General features: G+C 45.2%; 1 protein-coding gene across 1 annotated transcript in view; it reads left to right on the forward strand.

The window, feature by feature from the left end:
• Positions 1–2,380: 2,380 nt before the first annotated feature.
• The window catches only part of LRP11 (LDL receptor related protein 11), a 35,384-nt gene continuing 10,517 nt past the window's right edge, over positions 2,381–27,247 (forward strand). Inside the window, exons 1-6 of the mRNA XM_073575693.1 lie at positions 2,381–3,161; positions 6,829–6,986; positions 16,501–16,642; positions 19,536–19,670; positions 20,501–20,695; positions 22,128–22,184. Coding sequence (XP_073431794.1) covers positions 2,396–3,161; positions 6,829–6,986; positions 16,501–16,642; positions 19,536–19,670; positions 20,501–20,695; positions 22,128–22,184 — 1,453 coding nt within the window. The 5' untranslated portion in view covers positions 2,381–2,395. The remainder of the gene's footprint in view (positions 3,162–6,828; positions 6,987–16,500; positions 16,643–19,535; positions 19,671–20,500; positions 20,696–22,127; positions 22,185–27,247) is intronic.

The raw sequence follows: 27,247 nt of genomic DNA on the forward strand, positions 1-27,247 counted from the left end.
CCTAAAGTCAACTTATCCTTCCAGTCGTCCTTCGGTGTCGGTGGTGTTTCCGCTTCGAGGTCGCTGATGTGGATGTTTAGGCGTCGCAACCTCTGGGTACCGCTGCTGAAGACCGGTCGTGACCTTTGGGCGTCTCAGCACCCGGGAGAAGCTGGGGCACAACAGGCCCTGAAGGATCTTAGTCGTTGGGGCACAACAGGCCCTGGGGTAATCCTGAAGCTGGGGCTCGATAGGCCCTGAAGGATCTTTGCTGTTGGGGCACAACAGGCCCTGGGGTAATCCTGAAGCTGGGGCTCAACAGGCCCTGAAGGATCTTTGCCGTTGGGGCACAACAGGCCCTGGGGTAATCCTGAAGCTGGGGCTCAACAGGCCCTGAAGGATCTTCCCGAAAGTAATATCAAACTCCCGTCTCAAAGAGGGGTTGTGTCGCAGTCTCCTTGAGTGACGGTTGGCAGGCTCGTGAGCGGATTGGACCTATGCTCAGGGTTCCCCTGTGGGCGTGGAGTAGGCTTCAACTGCCGACTGTCGCGAGATGGCGTCCACTGTGGCCGGTGATGAAGAGGCCGCAGCCGCGGGCTGAGGTGGGGAGGTAATGTCCAGGCCGCCACAGCGGGCTGGTGTGAAGTGACAGCGGAGGCTAGGGGTAGCGGACCAGCCGCAATAGAGCGAGGGAAAGCGGTACTGGCTGCGACCATCCGTGGGAGACCGGCCTCGGATTGGAATAAAGAGCAAGTCTCTTGTCGGGGAATGCGTTGCTTACCCTTCACAGGCCCCCTAAGGCCTCCCCGCTGATTAACGTCTAATAAGTTGGCTCCCTCTCTCTTACACGGTCTCTTGTGTGATGTCTGCCCTTCTGCCAACTGAACTCTCTGCGCGCTTCCCCCTCCTTTTATCCCCGCCCCCTGCTGCCCTGTCACCTTCATTTGTCCGCTCTCCTTCGTTGCCCCCCCCGGTATTGTTCCTTCAGGAACCCAGATGGCGGTCCCCTTGGTTCCGGCCCAGACACTCTACGGGAGTCCTCCCCCCTACAAAGTGTTCCAAAATTATTACCTCATAAAGTGACAGTGGTCAGAATTGTAAAAATTGGCTTAGTCGTGAAGATGCAAAGAGCCTTGGGGGGTAAAGGGGTAAATTGCATTCTCCTCTCTGCAGTAATGCTATACATTTTTACGTTAACTGTATTTTGAGTAGGAGGCACAGCTGCATGTGGAAGAAGGTGCTTTGGTCAGATGAGACCAAAGTAGACCTTTTTGGGCTAAATGGTGGCGTCAGCATCATGCTATGGGGATACTTTTCTCGAGCAGGGGCAGGGAAGCCGGTCAGAGTTTATGGGAAGATGGATGGAGATAAATGCTGGGCAATCCTGGAGGAAAACCTGTTAGAGGCTGAAAAAAACTTAAGACTGGGGCGCAGGTTCACACATAGACTCTTATGAGATGGAACTCAGGGTCTTAGCAAAGCTGGATCAGCTCTAAAAAATAAGGAACATGGCAGCAGATCTAAGTCAAATGAAATATATATTTGCGGCGTCCCATAAACTTTTCCATAACCTTTTGGGGGTCACATCGTGTAAAATACAAAACTAAAACTAAAGTTACAAATGGGGTATGAAAATCAGCACCACTGATCAACCGACCGCAGCGATGGGGGAAGCTTATTATTTCCTGCCCGCCATAAAAAGTCTCAACGTTCTCTGCACGGAGTATGTGCATGTAAAGTTTGCCATTTTCTCCGCTCCTGTGCCAACCTCTGCGTGTGGAGTAGGTAAGTGGCCATCGGCCGCAGGACTGATCTGCCATGATGTGCGTCACGACACTGGAGTCAGATGAAGCTATGGGCTGACATAGGAGCCATTGTTTGGTGCAGTTCCCGGGGGCCGCTGTGGCATTGTGGGGGTCTCCAATGCCTTTCGCATCTCAGAGAATTGCATCAACGGAAAAAATCCTGGATATTATGGAGGCAGCTGGTGGAAATAAAGCTTACAGCGCTAGCCTGGACCACGTCCTCTTTTTCTCTGACCCCTTTGTCCTAACGTTAAGCCCCCCAGTAATGACGATGCTGATTTTGCCTTTATACAAATGGGCGTAGACCACCGACCTTCTCTGATTGGCCGGAGTCAGAGCAGAAAATGTAAATGCCCATAGAGACGTCCTGTGGTACACGCCCAGTTGGCTGAAAGGGAAATGTGCATCTTTAATGTGGGGGCCATAACTTTGGAGAGGCACAAAAGGAAAAGAAACACTGTTCCAGCATCTGTGGAGCTGGAGGTTCATTGTTTTGGAAAAAAAAAAAAAAAAAGAAATCCGCTGAAATGCCCCTGTACCCTAATGTAAAGGACACGGAGATGGGGGATTGTACCCCTGGGACCACCGTGACCAGGCTGAGGCGCCCAGGGATGACGTCACTGGAGCTGTCCCTCCTCCCGGTGCTGATTGTCCTGCGCTCAGCTCCTCCATCACAGCCATGCTCCGGCCTCGGGCTGCTGCCTGCCGCCTGCCAGGCTCCGCACCGCACTGAGCTGTCGGCACTCGCCATGATCTTCCCCTTCCCGGGGCTGGCTGTGCGGCCGGTGCTCGGCCTGCTCACACTGCTGCTCTGCTCCGGGCTGGGGGGCTGCCGGAGGGTCTCCTCGGGCTCCCCTGCTCCCCAGCTGACGGACCTCAGGTCCCAGATCTCCGGGGTGGAGGAGCTGCTGGAGGAATTCCGCAAACAGCTGCAGCAGCAGAGACAGGAGCCGGGGCAGGAGGCGGAGGAGCGGCCGCAGGGCAATGGCCGGGAGGAGGAGGCAGCGATGCAGGAGCAGCTGCAGGAGGTGGCCGTCCGCCCCTCCGGAGACTCCGGCGAGGAGGTGTGCAACTTCAACCGGCTGGAGGACTACATCATCCGCACCAAGGACTCGCTGGAGGCCGGAGCCACCTTCCTGCAGGCCCCGGGGGAGGTGTACAGCTGGAAGCAATGCCTGCAGGTGTGCTGCTCCCTGCCCCGGTGCTCGGCCGCGGTGGCGGAGAGCTCCGGCCAGGGCGTCAGCTGCTTCCTCTTTGACTGTAGCCACCGCGGGCACAGTGTGTGCCAGTTCTCCCCGCACAGGGACTACAGCAGCTTCACCCTCACGGGCCGCAATGCTTCCTGGGCCTCCCCTGGCACTGGGACCGCCAGCCTGGGTAAGAGGTAGACCCTGGTCCCGAGCCCAGGACCCAAAGACCAAGTCAGCAAATAAGCCTGATATCAATTGTCCACAGAATGTGCAGATGTTCACATTTCCTGCCCATCCAGGTGCCCAGTCACACACCCACGTGCCCAGTCACCCATTTATCCAGGTGCCCAGTCACCCACCCACGTGCCCAGTCACCTATTCATCCAGGTGCCCAGTCACCCATCCAGGTGCCCAGTCACCCATTCATCCAGGTGCCCAGTCACCCATCCAGGTGCCCAGTCACCCACCCACGTGCCCAGTCACCCATTCATCCAGGTGCCCTGTCACCCACCCACGTGCCCTGTCACCTATTCATCCAGGTGCCCAGTCACCCATCCAGGTGCCCAGTCAACCACCTACCCAGGTGCACTGTCACCCATGCATCGAGTAGGACAGTCACATACCCAACTAGGTGCGCTGTCACCCACAAATCCAGGTGCCCAGTCAGCCACCCACCCAGTTGCGCTGTCACCCATGCATTGAGTAGGACAGTCACCTACCCAACTAGGTGCGCTGTCACCCACAAATCCAGGTGCCCAGTCAGCCACCTATCCATCCAGGTGCCCAGTGAGCCACCCACCCAGGTGCGCTGTCACCCATGCATCGATTAGGACAGTCACCTACCCAACTAGGTGCGCTGTCACCCACAAATCCAGGTGCCCAGTCAGCCACCTATCCATCCAGGTGCCCAGTCAGCCACCCACCCAGGTGCGCTGTCACCCATGCATCCAGGAGCACAGTCACCCACCCAACTAGGTGTGCTGTTACTCACAAATCCAGGTGCCCAGTCACCCATCCATCCAGGTGCCCAGTTACCCACCCATCCAGGTGCCCAGCCACCTATCCATCCAAGTGCCCAGTCAGCCACCCACCCAGGTGCGCTGTCACCCATGCATCCAAGAGCACAGTCACCCACCCAACTAGGTGTGCTGTTAATCACAAATCCAGGTGCCCAGTCACCCATCCATCCAGGTGCCCAGTCACCCATCCATCCAGGTGCCCAGTTACCCACCCATCCAGGTGCCCAGCCACCTATCCATCCAAGTGCCCAGTCAGCCACCCACCCAGGTGCGCTGTCACCCATGCATCCAAGAGCACAGTCACCCACCCAGCTAGGTGTGCTGTTACTCACAAATCCAGGTGCCCAGTCACCCACCTGTCCAGGCTCTCCGTTCACCCACCCGTCCAGGCTCCCCAGTCACCCATCCATCCAGGCTCCCCAGTCACCCATCCATCCAGGTGCCTAGTCACCCACCCAAAGATTAAAGCGAGACAGAACCAATAGTTAAGTTATGTGCTAATTGGGCATCTTCTCCAGAGATTTGACCATAGGAGATGAACAAACGAAGATGGTTCCTGGACCCTCATACTCCATTAGATGAAGGGATCACATGTACATTGCAGTATATGGGCCCTTTGCAGTCCAGTAATGCCCTCCTTTCTGAGTTGGTAACAGATGCTTGCTGCTATGGAGCTGGGCCCCTTTACCTCTTGGGCTTGCACCAATAGTGTGTCCACCGCTGACTGAGGGTACAGCGTCCCTGACGCCAAAGCTCCTATTCATAAATGCATTCATTGACACACTTGTGGGGGTTGTTTTTCTTTCTTTAAAAATGTGGCACCATTTACCATTCATAGCCTGTGTGTTATAGTGTATAGGAGAATGAGTAAACTGAGAATCCGTCAGTGAGCCCGCTATGACAGTGTGATGGGGAGTTTGGAACTCTTGCCTGTTTTTTTTTAGTTCCTCTCCACTCATTTACAGCCACGGACCACATAATAGTTTAATTTTCAGGGTACAAAGAGCCTGTTAAAGCCAAACGGGGCAACGTTTGTCATGAAAGCCAATTGCAAACATGGTTTTTAGCCTCAAATACATGCAAGATTGTGAAAAAAAATAATTGGCACCAGAGTTGAACAACCCCTTTAAAACCCAACTATGTAACATTTTATCCTTAGCCTCTGCTATTTAATGTGTACAACAAAGTATTTCAAGATCAGCAAAAGTTTTTACAGTAGAGAGGGGTAGCTTAATATTAACCCTGACCAAGTCAATTGTGATCTTCAAGGTTTTGTCCAATTTCAAAGGTCCTGTTCTCAGAGCCACATTTGTCTATAAGCCATAATTGGTTTTGCAGTTTAGGCCTATTTGGTAGATTTTAGACACCTGTCTTCTAGGAGTGCGGCTGAAGTGTGCAAGGCTACAATTTAGAATGTGTTCCCACGTGATTTTCGCCACGTTATGTATTTGACCTGAAAGAACAATTGAGTCTGTAATCACAATGGGGCTGATTAATCAACGTGTTATTGTTTTTTTTGGGGTAAAACACCTTGAAAAATGTGCAAAAATGTTGCTAATGGAAAGTTTTCACATTGGTCTCAACTAGCTCGTGGGTGGAATGGGGCGTGGCTGCACTCATCCACCAAAATTATTAATAATTAAACCTCTACATATGCCAGAAATATTACTCCAGTCCCTGTCTAAGGTAACATTTCAGGCAAGGCTCATGGAGGCGCACACCTCCCCATTTCATAATTTAAACAGCAGTCTATCCTAGTCACGTGTCAAGATGAGCTGAAGTCTGAAGAAACACAGCTCCCGAGACCTGTGTCTCAACTGACAGAAGATGTAAGCACACATACCTATGTGAATTGAGAAGTGTGTGAAGAAATCTAGCTGACTGAGCATAAACGATTTTTTTCTCCAGTCTCAATCCTTTGTATTCAGTCAGCCCATGAGAAGATTTATTTCTTCTCCTATCACACACATCTCCTGCAACTCTAGTATGTACGCTTATGATACAGCTCTTGTCATTGAGACACAAGTCTCAGGGTCAGTGTTACTTCAGACTTAAGTCCATCCTGACACATGACTAGAATGAGCTGCCATTTAAATGAGGTGACAATGGTCATTCAATTACATTCTTAGAGGACCTCCAAGTTCTCTTTATGTTCCCTCACACTGAATGATCATGTTTGCCAGGTTACCTTGAGCTGATCCTCCACCTATAACAAGCTGGTGTCCCTTTATTTAGATAATCTACGATAATCATCACACATAAATGCCGTAATAACAAAGAAGATATTGGTGAAATAAACCAAAAAAGTGATTAAGTGAAGTACTAGGGTTTAGCTATGGCTAGATTCTCTGGTCTGGTTGTTATTCAGCTTCTAGGTTTATACTGATTTTTCCAGAAATACACCTGAAGGATAACAACGCCAATACCTTAACATCCAGACTATGCCATGACGGTACATTCTTTTCAATGGAGGTAAATGAGATGCAGTAGAATAGATACACATGATATTTGATAACATATTACCACCACATCAACAGTTGAGCAAATTAGTAGTTTTCGGAAAGGAACATTCACTTCCTGAGAGTCAGCAGATGGCAAGGCAGATGGTGGTGTAGCCACCACTGTATATTATGTGCACACTGATGTACAATACAAAATATGTTCACAATATGTTTCTAAGTACTAACCGTACTCCAGATCGAAGATTTACCAAAGGCGTTAGATGCGGAGTACATGTCCCGGCATGGTAACAAGTGGCTTTACGAGAGTTAATGCTGTGGCTATAGACACATAGAAGATACCTGATGTTAAAGAATGTGAATCTTCTGCTTACAGATACTGACAAACCACCCAGCAGCAATGCAGGACAAGATGTGGTTCTTCAGCTGCCTGTCGATTGGCTCATCTTGGATGGACGTGAGAGCAGTGATGACCACGCTATCATACGATATGAATGGACTCTGCTCCAAGGGGACCGTTCAGTTGAGATGAAGGTATCATAGCAGAGATTATTTTAAGCATTTTGTCAGTGTTCACACTAAGCCTTTTTTCAGAGTTTTTAAAACTGAGTACGTTTTTGCAGAGTCGGCGGTTGTGTCCCTGAGGTGGCCACGCGTCTTTCTTCCGTTGGTGCTGCCACCAGCAGCTTTCACTCCATGCTGTTAAGAAGGATGGGCAGGACACTTTAATGAACTACTTCAATAAGTGACATGAGATGAAATATTTGCACAGCAAAACGTTGCCTGCCCATACCCTCAGGGTTTGTTCATACTAAGTCTTATTTCAGGAGTTTTTTCTAGAGTAGATCCTCTCTTAAATTGTCACTAGCGTGTCACGTCAACCTTGGAAATCTGAGGGTTTAAGATCACTGCTTATTGTGAATCGAAGATCTTCCTTTTAGCCTGTGCATTTGGATCCCATATTAAATCAATATGGTTTCCTTTGGTGCTGAAAAGGTTAACAACCCTTTATATGCTGGTCAGAAACTTGCAGTTCCATTTCCTGCTGCTTCTGATTTGATCATAACTTCTCCTTATAAAACCTGGCCAGACCCTCTCGGTCTTGCCAGTGATAGCTTTGCTTCCTAGCTCTTTGGAGACGCTGTGCTGAATAGGAGTTTGTTGTTGCTGCTGGAGATTTGTCTTCCTGTGCTGTGTGCTAAAGCTTAGTGGTTTAGGAGTGGAGTTTTTGGATAAGTGTGCTGTGGTTTGCTGTAGTACGTTTGTGTTTATCTCCTGGTCCCTGTTCCCGTTTAGTTTATTCCTCTCTGGCCCTATTCTCCTCCTATTGTTGGTTAGTGCTTTTGTATGATAGAGGGTCTCTGTTATCCCTGTTTGTCTTTGTGTTTTGTTTACAATACGTTTCTGTACCAGGGGTCATGGTGGGAGAGGGAACAGATCCGGGTTCAACAGGAGCATAGTAAGGTAGAAGTTTCAGGCCTCTCTACCTTCAAGAATAACAGGGATAGTTAAGGTCCCAGTTCCAGGGACAGTTTGAGGCCCCTCATCCTTAACAAAGACAGTCACAGCAAGACATAAATCCTCCTTAACTCCTTTCGGACATTGGGTACAATAGTACACACTGTTACACCGCTCCGACATACTCTCCCGGCCTCCGCTCCCACGCCGTAGCCTCTCGCCACCCGACGGCCACGGCGGTCACCTCTGACAGGCTCGCGGCCGACGCCAACTCTGCATGCAATGCGCATGCACCATAGGCCGCGGCCGCTCCTCCCTTCTGATTCTTGTGCTCCGGCTGTGCCCTGACCCAGAAGCACCTTCGGACCAATGGCAGACCAGACGGGGCCATATCAGGCCGCTTCCCCCTGAGGGAGGCGCCTGATCATTGTGTTACCTTGCACACTGGGCCTTGCTTCCTCCTGTGCTCTCTGCAGCCTCTCGGTGCTGTCCTCGGTGTTTCCTGCAGCAACCTCGCAGCCTGTCTTCCGTGTTCCCTGCAGTATTCTCAGTCCTGCTCCAGTGTTCCTGTTTCCTCTGTCTCCTGCCCTGTTCCTGTGTTCCTGTTCCATCCTGCTCCAGTCCTGCCGTCCTACTCCAGTCCTGCCTCCGGTGTTCCTGTTCCATCCTGCTCCAGTCCTGCCGTCCTACCTCCGGTGTTCCTGTTCCATCCTGCTCCAGTCCTGCCGTCCTACCTCCGGTGTTCCTGTTCCATCCTGCTCCAGTCCTGCCGTCCTACCTCCGGTGTTCCTGTTCCATCCTGCTCCAGTCCTGCCGTCCTACCTCCGGTGTTCCTGTTCCATCCTGCTCCAGTCCTGCCGTCCTACTCCAGTCCTGCCTCCGGTGTTCCTGTTCCATCCTGCTCCAGTCCTGCCGTCCTACTCCAGTCCTGCCTCCGGTGTTCCTGTTCATCCTGCTCCAGTCCTGCCGTCCTACTCCAGTACTGCCTCCGGAGTTCCTGTTCTATCCTGCTCCAGTCCTTGCGTCCTCCTCTAATCCTGTCCCCTGTGTTCCTGCTCCAGCCATCCCTCCACGTTCCAGTCTACTGTCTTACTCCATTCCTGTCTCCTGTGTTCCAGCTCTGTCCTGACATCTACACTTCAGTCCCTCCACGTTCCAGTCTACAGTCTTACTCCACTCTTGTCTCTTTTGTTCCAGCTCTGTTCCGTCATCTACACTTCAGTCCCACGGTCCTACTCCAGTCCATCCTGAGCCGCCCCTCTCGGTATCGGCTACCGTGGTACTTGAACCCCTGGGCCTGCTCCTAACGGTCCCTGTATAGGGGTCGGTTCCACCTGGCAGCTCGCCCGGGGCCCCTCGGTGCCATGGTCCCGAGGGTCCACTCCTGGAGATTCCGGCTCCTGACCACCCACGCCAACACACACGTCAGACTCCGCCTGTTTGGTGCAGTCTCTGGCGCTGAGCCCGCAACTTTCCCGGCACATGACTGCTAATCTATACAGTTGACATGTGCCCCCAATCCACCCGTGGCTGTTAACTAGTTAAATGCCACTGTTAATCTCTGACAGCGGCATTTAACTCGCGCTTACCGAAAGCGTGTCGCCAATCCTGCTTATTGGTGACCCTGTCACATGTTCGTGAGTCACCAATGGGTCGGCATGACAACCAGAGATCTGTAGCAGACCCCAATGTCGGCACTCATAGCAAGTTAGCATTTCTACTACACACAGGCAATCAGATCATCCCCTGTGTGTAGCAGAGGCGATCAAAGTACTGCAGATACTAGTCTGCCATGGAGAGTATTGTAGCATGCAAAAAGTAAAAAAAAATTTTTTAAAAATACTAAAAAAATATAAAAGTGCAAATCACCCCCCTTTTGCCTCATTCAAAATAAAACAATGAAAAAAAAAATCAAACATACACATTTGGTATCGCAGAATTCAGAACCACCTGATATACCAACATAAAAAAAATTAACCCGATCACTAAACGGTGTAATGAGAAAAAAATTCAAAATGCCAGAATTATGTCTTTTTGGTCGCTGCTACATTTCAATAAAATGCAATACAGGGCGATCAAAAGATCGTATCTGCACCAAAATGGTATCTATAAAAACATCAGATCGGCGCGCAAAAAATAAGCCCTCACCCAACCTCACTCTTTAACCCTCCCTTGTTGAATTCTGGATAGATATTAACAGCCTATTTTCTTTTTACCATTATGTGTGCGTCTATTCTAGTAGCTATAGTTCTGTTGGATAGAATCTGCTAACACATACTGATTCAGACTCTTCAAAAATTATGCAGCCATCAAAATATCGAATTTCTACTGCATTGCAAATTGAACAAAGAAGATGCAGATGGAAAGGTACGAGACCAATGACCCATGATCAGCAGGGTGGATTTCCAACAATGGCTTATTGTGCTGTACCTGGGAACTCTGGCTATAGGTTATGAGATCGGTTACTTTGCCTTGGAAAATATTTGCCGACCTAATATAGCATTCTAACCTGGTGTTGTGGCATCGTTTCTTCAGAAGAAATCTAATTCTGCACATGTGATGGATGGATAGTCTATTCACTATCCCATTGTTGGGGTTCATCCGTGTGTGTACCGACATGGAACTATTATTAAAGGGAGCCTGTCAGGTCGGATAATGCTAGTAACCAGTAGATATTGGCAGGTTTGGCGTTGGGTAGATGGCCGGCTCCAGTTATAGGACAGGGGATAGAGTTATGCTAATCTGAGACAGAATTGATCATATGTTGTAGACAATGTCTGTGCTTTGACAAGTAGGCATGACCTTGAAGCCAATCAAACATAGACTAGGCTATCTAAAGATGCGCCCAATAGCACAAACCACTGATAAATTTGTGACATATTTAAGGGATTGTCCATTACTTGGACAACCCCTTCTCAATCACTATGTTTCCTCCAATTAAATCAAAAACACCTTTTCTCCCCAGGAGTGTCGGCACTGGCTCTCTCGGGGCTCAATATCCCAATGTAAAAATGTCACGCAATCCCTGGGGCCAATTAGCGGCCACTTTACTCTCCCATCTGTAGGCAGAAAACGGACATTCAGAGCCGCGACTGCTCACTCAACTCCTCCGGATGTCAGATTTGTCTTAAGGAGCGAACAGGAAAGTGGCCGCTTATTGTGAGAATGGGCTGTCTGAATTGGAGACAACCCTTGTTTAGGGTATGGGCACACCACGTTTTTTTTTTTAGACAGGCAAAGTTGCCGAGCTTTTCAAAAGCAAGTTGCTTCAGGAAATTCTGCTTTTCCCTGACATTTTGTAATTATGAATGTCACGGGGTCCTTCTCTGGTATCACACAATCAACAGAGCAAGCGAAGAGTGAACAATTCCAAGACCTTTATTCAGGCAAAAATACGAAAAGGTCCATATTCAGTCCACCACACAAAGGATAAGATAGTCCAGAATAAGAATGCAGTCCATTATCAGGATACAATGTCCAGGGAAATGAGATTTCAAAACTCTAACACCAGAGGATAAAAATGGGTCCTTCTCTCTGAAATGCAGCCTTTTCACCATCTTGTCTCTACCGGAACTAACTTGTCCAGCTGCCGTTCTTCCCCCCCCACCCCCTTCCTTGTCCAGGGGTAGTCAAACAGGTTACCTCCCAGAGGAGAACAAAAGGCCTTAGGGAATAATGCACTACAGGGGGTCATCAAGAGACAGATACAGTGAGGCTGTAGACTTACAATGTAATAAGAAAAACACTATGAAAATAACTGGAATTGTTAAAAATAGGAATATACAAAAAATGACATCCACATAACATATCACACCATCACAACCAAGTTTATTCAGCGTTTCTCACAGCCGTTTTTTGGGCATCTTTTTTATTCACATTTTTCCAAACTTTTTTTAAACCCCATTCAATAGCGAGGAGACCATTAGCAGGTTATTAAAGCAAAATCTTTGGAAAACGACACCTTGGCATCTTTTGAGCCTTTCCATTGACTTGTAACAATAGAACATCTTCTGAATGGAAAACGAATGGTCGGGCCACTTTGTTTAACAGCTTGGCATGTTTGGAAACCTGAAGCAGTTAAAAGCCGCTCAAAAGATGGAACATATGAGCAGCAAGTCTATTTAAGGCGCTGTCCACACTGTGTGTTTGCCCACTGACATCTGAATGAGCCCTTAACATCAGCTTCAATACTGGACATAAGACGAGGAGCTGTCTAATCCCACACAACCCCTTATCCAGAGCATCACAACAGGTGATATAGCATAATAAAGCACTTCATAATCTGGGAATACTATAATTATCTTATAAAACAGCCCACCATTTACAGTGAAACTCTAGCTACAGTTATATGCAAAACACTAGCATTTTAGCATCACTAATGTCTTTAATCACTGTTTTTGGCGAATAATGGGCAACCAACAGTCATGACATGCATGCTGCTAATTTGGCGTTATGGACTCATTTAATGAAAGGGGGTGTACTAGTTAATAGTAGTACGGAGTTCAGTTAGTAAGGTTCTTCATTCTGTGAAGAAACGGGTGTCAATTATGACCCTTAAGGAATGAGGGCAGAAAATGTTGGTTTTAGGCCTTGCTATGTTTGTAAAATGGGTCCTTCAAGACTCTGTACCGAAGGAGAAAGAACTTTGATAAAGAAGTTGATTAGAAAGGGGAAACTCTATAAAGAAGTGAGAAAAATAATTGACTCCTCAGCTAAAAAGATTTCCAATGCTTTAAAATGGCAAACAAAACCCCAAAACATATGGTAAGAAAAGAAATACTACCATCTGCATAGCTCCTAGAATCTCAAGAATGGCAAGGAAGCATCCAATGTTCAGCTCCAAGAGAGATCAAAGAAGTTACTTGTGAGTCCTGCAACCATCAGAAGACACCTAAGTGAAGACAAACTATTTTCAAGAAACCCTCGTAAAGTATTAGATGTGGTGAAAAGGTTACAGTTTCTCAAAGAACACATTGACTGGCCTAAAGAGAAGTGGCGCAATGTTCTATGGACAGATGAGACCAAGATTGTTCTTATTGGATCTAAAGGTTGTAGACAGTTTGTGAGACGACCCATTAACAAGGAATTCAAGTCCCAGTACACTGTGAAGACTAAAACATGGAAGTGCAAGCATAATGGTTTGGGGATGTTTATCATACTGTGGAGGTGGTCTCATTTATCGCATACCAGGCACCATGGACCAGTTCGAATATATTGAAATGCTGGAAGAGGTCATATTGCCTTATGATACCCTTGAAATAGGTGTTTCGGCAGGACAACGACCCCAAGCTCGCCAACAAGTGGACCACATCCTGGTTCCAGACCAACAAGATTGATGTTATGAAGTGGCCAGCCCAGTCCCCAGACCTCAGTCCGATTGAAAATTTGTGGAGGGACATCAGAAATGCTGTTTTTGTTACAAGACCTAAGAATGCAAAAGAACTGTGGAATGTAGTCTACGCAGCTATCTGTGTGCTGGTGTCAGATGTTAGTTGACTCCATGCCGCACAATTATACAGCCCTTATCAGAAATAAAGGTTCCATAACTAAATATTAGTTCAGGGATTATCAGAACAACTCATTCTGTCAACAAATTTCAGTTTATACTGTGTGTTCGAGTTTACAAATGAAAATGCAGACATCTACCGTATTTTTTTAGTAGCCTATGATTCCATATTCTTCATTTTCAGATTAAAAATTGATATTTTGTTCACGATTCTTTTCAACACCCTGCTGTTATTGTGCACATAACTGTTCATCCATGCAGATTGTAGCTAGATGAAATGTAGAGCGTATTCTTCCGGCAAATGTTTGATAAGTATGCATGAGTATAGCGAGTGGCACATTAACAGACGTCCATGAAGAACAGATGGTGGATGATAGGGCGATGTGTTAGTAGAAATATGGCTGCTAGACCTTGTACAGATAGCTAATGGCCCGGCAATATCTGCCCACCTGTCTCGGTGACACCTGCTGCTTCCTGCAGTTACAATCACTGACATCTTGGTTTTATGTTGTCGTATTGATTTGCCACACAGACTCATGTGCTATACAAGTAATGGGATATTATATAAAGCTTGTCCGAGATTTCTAACCAGACAACCCCTTTAGGTTCTTTGTGTTAATGTGGCCATAAGTGACCATTTCAGTAGAATTCGTATATGTTTGTATATTTCCTTTCGCTACTTTTAGTCCTTACATATCTCCCTGTGTGTCGGGCACACGCCTCGCAGCATCGGTCCCACTATGCCTGACATATAGCAAATAGCACATCCCCGATGATTATTCTATCACAAATCCAACATAGCAGTTGTGACTCCGCCGCCAGACAACTCAGTGCCTTTATACCATCGAAAGAAGCAAGTTCTGAGCTGAGAGGGGCATTCTAGTTTTAGTGGATAAATATTATTTTTACAGTGAAGAGTTATATGGGGTCAAGCAAAATAAATTTTCAGTTGGTGCTGACATGGGAGACAATGACTTGTAACTCAGGTAGGTTTCGGGATACACGGGTCTATTTTTTTGGTTGGAGGTTGAATCACAAATAAATTGAACCTTATTAGTGATAGAAAAAATAACATTTTCTGTTGCCAATAGAAAAATGAAGCAGCAATGTTATGATTGAGTCACCGTAGGAGGCAAAAACAGAAATGCTAGCTAAGTCCAGAAAACCAGAGAAGTTGGCAGCTATCGGATTGCAGACCCCTGAACCTATCAACAACAACTAGCAGTAGCCGTGGGGGGTTCCTACGATGCCCTAGACCCCTCGATCACAGCCGAAGAATTAAATAGGCCTAAAGAAAGAAAGGGGAAATCTAAACTGCCCCAGAGCAGACCCCAAAGCAATAGGCAGCCCCCAACATATAATGACGGTGAAGCAAGAAGAAAATACTAACACAGACAGAAAGATAGACTGAGCAAAGACGGGGCCCAAGCTAACTAGATAGGAAAGGACAGGAAGGCTGCTGTCTGCAATCCGTGAAAAACCCTATGAAAATAAGAGCCAACAAACTGACAGTGAAAAAGGCCCTGAAGACGCTAGGCTTCAAAAAAGCTATGTCAGTACTCAGGAATATTCTGAAGACAGAGCAACAGGCAAAAGGAGATTCAGCTCACCCCAGCAGGGAATGGCAGAATCCAGAAAAGCAAGGAAAACAAAAACAAAACGCAAATGCTAACAGGCAAAGCAGAAAACTTAGCTTTAGAGGAGCAGGAATCAGACTGGTGTCCTAGAAGTCCACAGAGAAATCACCCGCAGGGCAGAAGGGCGTCGGCAGCCTTATATCCAGTCCGTGACTCCACTCAGCTAGTCATCCTCATTAGGCTCAGGTGCCTGATAATCAGGCTCATTACCTTCCTTTACAGGAATAGGGAGTTCACAAGACCTCAGTGACGAAGGGGAAAATGAACTCACAACACAGCAAGTAGCCCAATAAGTGACCCATCACTGGAATCTGGGCATCTGTCCCTACATCATGCTGCTGTCAGATAGGGTAGCAAAACCCTGTTGACAAATTCCTTTCAACTTTGTTGTTGATATGTGCCTATTCTGTTCTCCAAATTATATTTATTAGGGCATCCTCACATTGTGGTTAAATGAGTGGGACCCAGCAGATGGCCAAGGGGTTTTTTTTTTTGCCCTGTCGACAGCACCACGTTAGCCTGGCTCAGAGATTTACTTATCTCTAAACTATACATTGAGCCTCTCCATTAAAGATGTTTTGTTTCATGTCCCCAAATGGGGTAATTTGCAGGTTAATAGGATTCTAAAGCAGTGTGACTGCTGCACTGAAAGCCCCGCTGCCAGGAGGAAATTGACTTTATTCCTCCTGGCAGCCTCCGGTTTTCAGTCATAGAGGTGCAGCCGATGCGGCTTCAGTCACAGCTCAGTGTAGAGAGCGGCAGCTGTACATCATTGCTGAGACGACTGTCAGTGCCAGGGTGAGGTTACAGCTGCCAATCACTATACACTGAGGCCTTGTCTTTATGACTGAAAGCCATGGACTTCTTGCAGCAGGGCTTTCAGTGCGGGGGCTGGGCAGCTTCAGAACGCTATTAACCTGCAGATTAACCCCATACAGTATCTGCAGGATAATAGTATTTGGGGACATGACAGGTTCCCATGCGATGGGGATGTAATGTGTTGCTGACCCGCTTGTTGCTATGGTTTGTGAAGGTTTGGTGTAATCCTCACTAATGTGCTGATCAGAATTTTCTGCACGACTTGTCAGATGTTAGAAACATTTGTACGTTGAATCCTGTTATTGACTTCTGCATTCTATCTTATTATGTGCTGTGTCATCAGTGGTCGGCGGTGCATGTGGTTCTGTGAAACCAAAAACCTGGCTCAGATATGTGGTACCATCTACTTATAAAAGCTCTGTAAGTCGTACCTTTCTACTATGCACCTCATAGAGGCGGAAATCTTATTTAGTGGAGGGCAGGATCTTTTGGGAAGACGGTGGCTTAGTGAGTATAAGTCACATGTACTATGTGATAAATAACGGCAGTAATATTCCGATCATTTCCATATGAATGGCTACAAGAATTGGATAAAATTGTCAACAGTTATCACTTGGTATTTGTACAGGTTCCCCAACCAGGGACACTTAGGCTTTCCCACTTGGAAGAAGGAGCTTATACCCTGCAGCTGACGGTCACTGACACATCTGGCCAGAAGAGCTCCGACAACGTCTCCGTCAGCGTCCTCCCTGAAGAACACCATAAGTCAGGTAGGTTCCTCCATACTACTCCTAGTATATCAGTCTGTTACCCAACGTTTTCTTCTGTCACGGGCTTCTCCCGTTCCTAAATGACTGAAAATGAGTATGGTATCCCATCATTTACTGATTGTTGTACTACCACATCACTCTGGCAGCTCAGGACGGTGCTAATCTTAGATTATATTCCCTACATAGTGTAACACTAAACTGACTCTGTATTGCTAAGAAACCCTTCTATTGGTGTGTTCTTGCCTCCTCCGATAATTACCTGCTTTCAGTTAAGTGGGAGCTGCTGGATGTTGTAATAGTCGAGCTTCAGATCCTCTTGACACCTTTCCCAGGGTGTGACTCTACTGTTTCCAGCACCACGTTACACAGATCTTAGGCATGCAAGCAGTTCATGGTGGGACGCCTGTCAATCACCGCTGATTCCTGAGCATACAGTATGCCAATGATGTTGGGAAGCACACCCAACTTCCCTGTGCCTGCTCGGGGAGCCAACAGTCAGGGAGCATTCTTGAGATGTGTACTGTTTAGGATCAGCTCAGCCAATCGATCACCTGTGGTCACAATATGCGGCTTGACTCTTCTGTGATCCAGCCCCTCCCACTTGACTGGAAGCAGGTAACAAGACTAGGAGGTGCAAACACCCTATGTGTATAATTTTTTTTCCCAAAATACATGTAGGGATTAAAGGTTAAAAAACTAATACAATACTAGGGGATGTTTAGGGGGAGAAAATGATCCAACATGTTCACTTTAAATTGTCTTTTTTTCACTGCAGATACTCCTTTATTAAAGGGTTATTCTTAACTTCGGAAGTTATCTCCTATCCATGCGGATAACTTCCCAATCGCTGGGACCCCCACCCCCATTACAGTGAGGCCATTGTAACCTGAAAATATAGTAACCTCAGGAGTGCTGATGATCCATGCCCACTCCAGTTTGATATGCCCAGACTACCAATTGGCATTGGAGAGGAGAAGCCCCTTGTCTCTGACCCTTGCAGATTGGAGAATTGTTTAGGGATCTATCACTTTGCTGTGAGGAGTTTTAATAGACGGCCTCTGTCTGCACCTTGGAGAAAGCATGCACTTAGGCATTCAATAAATCCCAAATCTTCTAGAGGTGATATCACACATCATGCTTGCCTATTCTTCCAGATTGCTTGGGAGCCATGCGACATGGGAGAGATCTCCAGAACTCCCCACAAACAGCCCAAGCAAATCTTCAACAAAAAAATAGCTGCTGGTGGCTATGGAGGTTGCACTTTTCATTATTCGGGGGGGGGGGGGGACCTGAGTTCCCTATTAATGGAATCACATAGGCTTTCATTAGATGGGTACAGCCTGTATATTTGGGCAACGTTTATATCTCCATCTTGCCTCCCCCCCCCCTCAAAAAAATCTACCTAAAAGAGATTCTTAGAATTATTTAAAGCAGTCTTCTCATGATCATAAATGGGTGAAATTGCAAAATACTTGTAAAGACAAGCAACTTGCTGAGAACGGAGGGATTTTCAGTTTCATTGTTTACTACTAGTGATGAGCGAGTATGCTCATTGCCTGTTTGTTAGGAAATACTCACATGTATTCAGGCTGTCTAGCAGCCGTAAATCATGAAGCTACGGCAACAGAAACTAAATCTCCGAGCACGCCAAAATACTCGGAGGACACCCGAGCATGCTCGGAAAACCCGAGCAAAGGGTATACTCGCTCATCATGACTATTTACTATTTGTAGCCACCTCTGCAGTCTATCAGGGGTGGACGGTTTTCTAGGCAAGGAGTTGCAGCACTTACAAGCTCTTTCAAAGAGCTTGTAAGCGCTGCTCTGAAAATGGACAGATCACTGGATCTAATGGTTCATGTACAAAGCTGCTTCTGCTTGCTGCATTGGAGAGCGCACAGTTCAGCCAGCGGTACAACCATGCTGCCAACCCGAATCATCAATCAATCAGGAGTGAACCGCCCCATAATAAAGTGGTTGAAGTCCTGACAGCATTATAAACATTACCTAATTATATTGTATTTTTCTTCTGTACCCAGCAGAGCATTACAACAAGCCAAAACGAGCCAGGCATAGCACTACGCCAGATGTTGGTGCATTTAAAGAATAGAGTGCAACGTTTGATCACTTGTTTAATATGGTCTCCCTGGCTGCACCTCACCCACATCTAGGGGTTGCCTCACCAGTGCTAACTGAATAGTTCCCAGTCTGAGAGGCCATGCTGAACAGCATAAGTCAGAGATACTAAAGTTCACATCTGATCCATGGGAAAATATTGCCATCAAGTGTCAAACACAGGAACTTCACATTCAATGCATTTACATGTAAGGCCGCGTTCACACACGTCACAGATTCTGCGTATTTTACTGAACAATGCAAGTTGATGGGTTTTTAAAAAAAAAAACAAAAACCACAAAAATGAGAGCATGGTGTGGATTTTGATTTTGCAGCATTCTCATTCTTGTTCAGATTTTCAGTGTGGATTTATTTATTTTGCTTACCTATATAGTGCTTATATTCCCAAAATTCATCATAGTTCCCACTGGGGTTCACAATCTAAATTCCCTATCATTGGAGTGTAGGAGGAAACCCACGCAAACACGGGGAGAGAATACAAACACTGTGCAGATGTTGTCCCAGGTGGGGTTCTATCTCCGGACCACAGCAAGGGTACATCACCCGACTCAATGCTTAGTAACGGACTGGGGTGACACTTCTGACCCTTTCTGCAGCATACACTTTCTGCAGTGTGTGAACACGGCCTAAGCATTATATTTTGCATATCTCCGATGGAGCATAATGATAATTCCTTAAAGAAAATGTGCAATAAAAATATTATTTATCGCCATTCCCCCCCGATATAGTGTACGTTGTCCTGTCTCCTTCTCTCGCAGCGTCCACATCCTGCAGCGGAGCCTGTTCCCGCTACCAGTTTATCTGTGACGACGGCTGCTGCATAGATATCACACTGGCCTGTGACCGAGTGGTGCAGTGCCCGGATGGCTCTGACGAAGCGTTCTGCCAAAACCGTGAGTCATTCTGCACCACCTTGAGGCATATCAAGTCTTGGCGTGAGGCATCACCAGAGCTGCCATTGTATGTCTTGTCTTTAGGACCCGTTCTCATGTGTGTGTTGTGATATGGCCGAGCTTGGGATTTGGGGCCCGCTTCATTATTGCATTTAGTCTAGTTTTTTTTTCATTTGTGCCTAAATCTTGTTTTAATTTGCACCTTTTTTGAAAGTCTATTTAATGCATTGACCTGTTTTTTGCTTTTTTTATTTTACGCTCATCATTGTGATTGGGGTTTAGTGCTTCCGGATGTTTTCGGCTCTGTGATTTTGAAAAAGTTTCAACATTTTTTTGTAAAAGTGTACTCTAGACCCCAGAGTAATTTTATGTACGCCTGAAGTTTTTTGTGTGTGCAAATTTTGCAATGTTTTAGGAGAACATGCGACATTTTGTGCTAAAAAGCTGCCAAAAATCAAAAGCATTTTTCAGTTTGTGTAAAATTCCTGACACTTTGAAGAATTTTGGAACCGATTAATACCAGAAGACTAAAGAAAAGCACAGATGATGATGAATCGGGCCCCTTGTCTTCTTACATGTAGACGTACACAGTACACTATAGCCAGCTCCATGGGTTACTGTACTTTGTGTATATACAGGTGCTTCTCACACATATATACAGTTTTGTGCCCCAGCTGCTGCAGCTCCTCTTTTGTGTTGAAAAATTATCACATCACACTTGTACATACAGAAATAAGGCAGGATGCCGCTTGCAGTGTGTTTTTCCTGTTGGCTTTGGAGACTGATGTCCATATATGTGATATATAACTAGTCCATCATATGTACTGCAGTCAGTTCTGGTCGGAAGACAGTGATTCACATATCTGACAAGGCGAACGACCATGGCGCGGGAGGTGACGTTGATAAAGAGCGAGAATCCGCTGTGGAAAAATCAAGAGACTCAGGACAGAAGATTTCGGTGTCCACCGGGGTAAAAAATCGGACACTTCTCCAAGAACTGAACGGGGATAATAAAATCAAGACTGGTAAGACATTTAATGTAGCAGGTATGTCATAAAGACGATTACGAGATACGACCTGGTGGTTCCTACATCGTTTCTAACATTCGGATTCCTTTTAATATCTTTATAGAGGTTGGAACTGTGATTTTCTGATACTGTCCTCTATGTCTGTGTATGAACACTGACTAATACAGCGCCTGTAAAAAGATCCTCAGCTCCCCCTAGTGGCAGCTGCCAGCAAGAAGATTTTATTTTTTTTTTTTTTAAAGGGAACCTTTTCATAACCAATATAAACTATATTATGTTGCTGTAGTGCTGAATAGCTCCATACTTTTGTGTTAGCAATCCGTGTTTCCTTTTCAAAGAAATTCCTGGTCCAGTTTTTATGCTAATGAGCCACAAGTGCAGGGGGTTGGCCTCTCTCCATCTTTCCTCGCTCACCACTGGACTCTCTCAGAGATCTGCTTGCCTGCCCATGATTCTCTTTCACATGCTGTTATTCCGAGGGCGATGCATGGGCAGTGCAATAAGATGCTGAGAACAATGTGAGGGCCAGACTATCGTTCTGCGCATGCGTCGGAGTGACGTTAGGAATAACTGCGCCGGCGGAAGATCTCGGGTGGGGAAGCAGGTCCCTGATGGACCGGTCGGTCAGTGATGGGAGACCGGCAGCGAGCAGGGAATGAGGGAGAGACTCTGGAGAGCTGTAAGTGCAGCTTATTAGCAGAAAAATTGGTCAAGGGATTTCTCTGAAAAGGAAATACAGATTGCTAAAACAAAGTTATTAATTTATAGTGATGAGCGAGTATACTCGTTACTCGAGATTTCTGGAGCATGCTCGGGTGATCTCCGAGTGTTTGGATATGCTCGATGATTTAGTTTGTCGCCGTAGCTGCATGATTGGCCGCTGCTAGACAGCCTGAATACATGTGGGGTTTTCCTAACAAACAGGCAATCCCCAACATGTTTTCAGGCTGGCTAGCAGACACAAATCATGTAGCTATGGCGACACAAACTAAGTCTCCGAGCACATCCAAATACTTGGAGATCACCCCAGCATGCTTGGAAAATCTCGAGTAACGAGTATACTCGCTCATCACTATTAATTTACTCAGCATTACAGTGACTTGGCATAAATGCTATTAATTTGGGTTACAAAAACCTGCTGACAGATTACAGATAAGCTGAGAAGTGTCAGCATGACATTTTGATCAGTATTACGGTTTCCTACTATTCACTTTGAAATGCCTTTAGGGGTGGTCAGAAAACATTTTCGGGATCAACAGAAAAATAAATTAGATACTTCAGATGTATAGAAATAATATATAAGCTGATGAATAAGAATTAATTCATACAATTACGAAACTTATAATGGCCACTATAGTTTATATGACTGTAATGTTTAGCGAAGGAAATATATCTGTTCTTAGATATTATGAATTTTGCGTTTTTGTAGGAGCCATTATACCTTCCACAACGTTGGACCCAAGTGGAAACATGAAAGTGGAACCAGGTACATTGCTGATTTTGTATATTTCCAGTTACAAAAACAACTTGCTTTTTAATGCTGTTATTGAATGATATGTACATGGATTATACAAGTTTTAACCCCTTAATGACAGCCAATACTTCTTTTAACTGACCTCAGATATAAGAGAATAGAATCCCCATACAGGTGACAATCCAGCAGCTGTCGGCTGTCCACTATAGCTGACAACTTGCTGTATCACAAGCGATCAGTGTTGACACCATCCATATTTGTTTAACCCCTTAGTTGCTGCTGCTTAGTGTCTGCATCAAATAAATGGTTAATAGATTGTGGGGGCTTGCACTTTAATCTAATTAATACACTGAGATCTTGATTGTGTGGTCCTGATGTTTGCCATAGCAGTTCATGGCCAAATAGCGGCCTTAGAGTCTCCCGGCTATAGCGGTCAGTTCAGAAGTTAGTGACATTTAGGTGGTAAACAAACATTTTTTCATTCCTGCTATTGCACTTTGCATTAATTCCTGAAAATCACCTGAAGGGTTAATAAACTACCTGACAGCAGTATTCAATGTGTCACGGGGTGCCGTTTTTAAAGTGGTATCGTGTTTGGGGTTTCCCAATATATAGCACCCCAAAGTCACTTCAAACATTGATAGGTCCCTCAAAAAATACATTTTGTAAATTTCCTTGAAAAAATGAAAAATTACTGCTACATTTTTAAACCTCCTAAAAGGCTAACAAAATAAATTAGCGTTTTAAAAATGGTGCTGATGTAAGGCAGGCATGAGGAAAATGTTATGTATTAATATTTTTGTGTGGAATAACTATCTGGATTAAAGGGATAATCATTCAAAGTTTGAAAATTGCAGTTTTTTTTTACATTTTTGTCAAATTTCTGATATTTTGTATAAATAAACACAAAACTTAACCTAAATTTACTATTATCATAAATTATAATGTGCCACGAAAAAACTATCTCAAAAGCAATGGGATTTGTTGAAGCGTTCCAGAGTTATCACCATATAAACTGACAATGGTCAGAATTTAAAAAATTGGCCCCATCACTAAGGGGTTAAAGAGGGTTTTGAGTAAGGAGAACCTGTTACCTGCAGAAACACTATTTTCCTGTAGATATAGGCTTAATCTGCAGGTAAATAGCATTTATTCCCTGTGTAGCCTGGGAGCAGCGCCTACAGGGAGAAAAGGAAGTTTTATTCTCTGTGCAGCTGCTGACCTCCAGCCATCAGAATGGTGCAGGGAGCAGTTAAGGTCACTACTCACCATGTACTGGCTGTACTGTAATCACTCCCTGGCACTTTGACTGTCTGCCTTGCACACATACGCTGCACAGCAGGCTGCCAATCGAAATGCCCTTGCAATGATTACAGTTGCGCTCACCGAGTAGTACGCGGTAACCTCTTCCTACACCACCCTGATGATTGGAAGCGAGCGACTACATTGAGGACACAACCTTATTTTCTCCCTTTCAAACCGAAAAACATGGAGAAAATATTCTAAAAGGTGTACTTTTATTGACAAGTAATTCATAGTATAGAATCCAATACATATAACACAACAGATTTATCATTAACAGGGCTGTTCAAATCGAGACAAAGGTGCACCAAAAATGTGATGTCACCCCCCCAGGCATGAATACAGGAAAAAGGGCCTGAACATTAGATTCAATGTATACATAAAGTGACAGTCCAGATACTGGTACAAAAAGCCAGTAAGAAATGGCAGACGCCTAACACCACATAAGGGAGGCAAGGTGTAATATAGAATCATAGAATCGTAGAGTTGAAAGGGACCTCCTGGGCCATCTGGTCCAACCCCCTGCTCAAAGCAGGATTCGCTAAATCATCCCAGTCAGATGTCTGTCCAGCCTCTGTTTGAAGACTTCCATTGAAGGAGAACTCACCACTTCTCGTGGCAGCCTGTTCCACTCATTGATCACTCTAACTGTCAAAAAGTTTTTTCTAATATCTAATCTGTGTCTCCTCCCATTCAGTTTCATCCCATTGCTTCTAGTCTTTCCTTGTGCAAATGAGAATAAAGTTGATCCTTCTACAATGTGACAGCCCTTTAGATATTTGCAAACAGCTATTAAGTCTCCTCTCAGTCTTCTCTTTTGCAAACTAAACATTCCCAAATCCTGCAACCTTTCCTCATAAGACAGGGTTTGCAGACCGGTCACCATTCTGGTCGCTCTTTTCTGAACTTGCTCCAGTTTGTTGATGTCTTTTTTAAAATGTGGTGCCCAAAACTGGACACAATATTCCAGATGAGGTCTGACCAAAGAGGAGTAGAGGGAAATAATGACTTCACGTGATCTAGACTGTATGCTTCTGTTAATACATCCTAGTATTGCATTTGCCTTTTTTGCTGCTGCATCACACTGTTGACTCATATTCAGTCTGTGATCTATTAGTATACCCAAGTCTTTTTCACATGTGCTGTCACTTAGCCCTATTCCTCCCATTCTATATATGCTTTTTTCATTTTTATTGCCCAGATGTAGTACTTTGCATTTCTCCCTGTTAAAAACCATTCTGTTAGTTGCTGCCCACTTCTCCAGTTTATTTAAATCTTTTTGAATCCTCTCTCTTCTCTAGTATTAGCTATCCCTCCTAGCTTTGTGTCATCAGCAAATTTAATCAGTTTACCCTCAATTCCTTCATCTAAATCGTTGATAAAGATGTTGAACAATACAGGGCCCAGGACAGAGCCCTGTGGTACCCCACTTGAGACATTCTTCCAACTGGATGTGCAGCCATTTATGACCACTCTTTGGGTCCGATCACTAAGCCAGTTATGAATCCACCTAACAGTTGCCTTGTCCATTCCATACTTAGTCATTTTTTCAATAAGGATTGTATGAGAGACTTTGTCAAATGCTTTGCTGAAGTCAAGATATACTATATCTACAGCATTTCCTTGATCCACCCAATCAGTGATACCGTCATAGAAGGAAATTAAGTTAGTCTGACATGACTTATTAGTTACAAACCCATGCTGACTCTGTTTAATCACTTCATTCTTATCCAGGTATTGACATACATGTTGTTTAATAATTTGTTCTAAGATCTTTCCTGGTATAGAAGTCAGACTCACCGGCCTATAGTTGCCTGGGTCCACCTTCTTTCCCTTTTTGAAGATAGGAACAACATTTGCTCTTCTCCAGTCTTCTGGCACTTCTCCTGTTCTCCAAGAATTTTCAAAGATTATGGAGAGGGGTTCAAAAATTTCTTCTGCTATCTCCTTCAGTACTCTGGGGTGTAATTCATCTGGACCTGGAGACTTGAATTCATTTAGGTTAGCTAAGTGTTTCCTCACTATCTTTCTGTTTATAGATATCCTGGATTCTTCTATTTCCTTAATAGGACAGTGAATAACAGTTGATGTTACATTTCCTTTCTGAGAGAAAACAGATGCAAAATAGGAATTTAAAAGTTCTGCCTTCTCAACATCCTGTCTTACCATTTCATCATTTTCATCCTGTAAAAATCCTATAGCATCTTTGACTTTTCTTTTACTTTTGACATATCCCCAAAATCCTTTATTATTGCTTTTGACATCTCTTGCAAGCCTCAATTCATTTTCAGCTTTAGCTAATCTGATTTGTGCCCTGCAGGTTCTGCAGACAGCATTATATTCTTTAGATATGCCTCCCTCTTTCCATTTTATAAACATTTTTTTCATCCTTTTTAGCATGTGCTTAAGTTCTGTGTTCATCCATCCTGGTTTCCTTAAATGCTTCCTATTCTTCCCTCTTTTCGGAATTGTTAACAACTGTGCTTTGAGAATTTCATTTTTCAAGATTTCCCATCCTTCCTGGACATTTTTGTCTTTAAGGATATCCAGCCATTGGATCCCTCCAATTCTCCTTCTGAATCCCTTAAAATCTGCCTTTCTGAAATCTAACCTTGACGTCTGAGTCTTCACAGGTCTTCCGCCTCTAGTTATCCAAAATTCTAAAATAGCATGGTCGCTACCTCCTAGGGTCCCAGCCACTTTTACCTCCTCAACCATTTCCTCCCTGTTTATAAGGATTAGATCCAAGGTAGCAGTTCCCCTTGTTTTCTCCCCTACCTTTTGGAAGATAAAGTTGTCAGCAAGAGAGGATAAGAATTTCCTTGACCTGTTAGTTTTGCCTGAGAGAGATTCCCAACAAATGTCTGGATAGTTGAAATCTCCCATGACAACTATGTCATATTTTTTGGAGAACTTGGCCATTTGATGCATAGAGTTCATCCATATCTTCAGCTTGCACAAGGCGGCCTGTAGTAAATGCCTACAATGGTGTCCTTTCCATTGTTCTGTCCTTGTATTCTTACCCAAACAGTTTCCACAGAACTCCCAGTCTCTGAAGCTTCAATCTCTGCAGATATACGCGTTTCTAACATACAATGCGACACCCCCTCCTCGTTTATCAAGTCTGTTTCTTGCAAATAAGTTGTATCCTTCTAGTCTTGTATTCCAATCATGTGTATTGTCCCACCAAGTTTCAGTGATTCCAATGACATCATATTTGTTTTCCTGTGTTAGTAGTTCCAATTCTCCTTGTTTGTTGCCCATGCTTTGTGCATTAGTATAGAAACATTTTAGTTTGTGATTGGTTTCTCTTTCTCCAATATTTTTATTAATTAGATTATTTCGTCTTTGTTCTTCCTTTCCACTTCTAATAGCAGAGTTCTCAATAGCATTTGTCAGGTGTATGGCTTTTTCTGGTCTTTTGCTTCCCTTTCCATGTTGTTCTAGTTTAAAGCTCTCCTTACAAGTGTAGCAAGGCGACTTCCAAATACATGCTTTCCAGTCTTCGTAAGGTGCACCTCATCTCTAGCAAGTAGTCCATCGTATAAGTAGTTCACTCCGTGATCCAGAAATCCAAATCGTTGCTGACGGCACCATCGACGTAGCCAGTTGTTCACCTGCAGAATCTTATTCCACCTCCTTGTTCCATGGCCATCCACTGGGAGGATGGAAGAGAAGACCACCTGCGCTCCCAGTTCTTTCACTTTCTTGCCTAAGTCTTCAAAGTCTCTGCAGATGGTTTCCAGGTCATTTCTTGCGGTGTCATTTGTCCC

Source organism: Dendrobates tinctorius, unplaced genomic scaffold (assembly GCF_039654945.1).
Source record: "Dendrobates tinctorius isolate UK_male_01 unplaced genomic scaffold, ASM3965494v1 ptg000046l, whole genome shotgun sequence".
NCBI lineage: Eukaryota > Metazoa > Chordata > Amphibia > Anura > Dendrobatidae > Dendrobates > Dendrobates tinctorius.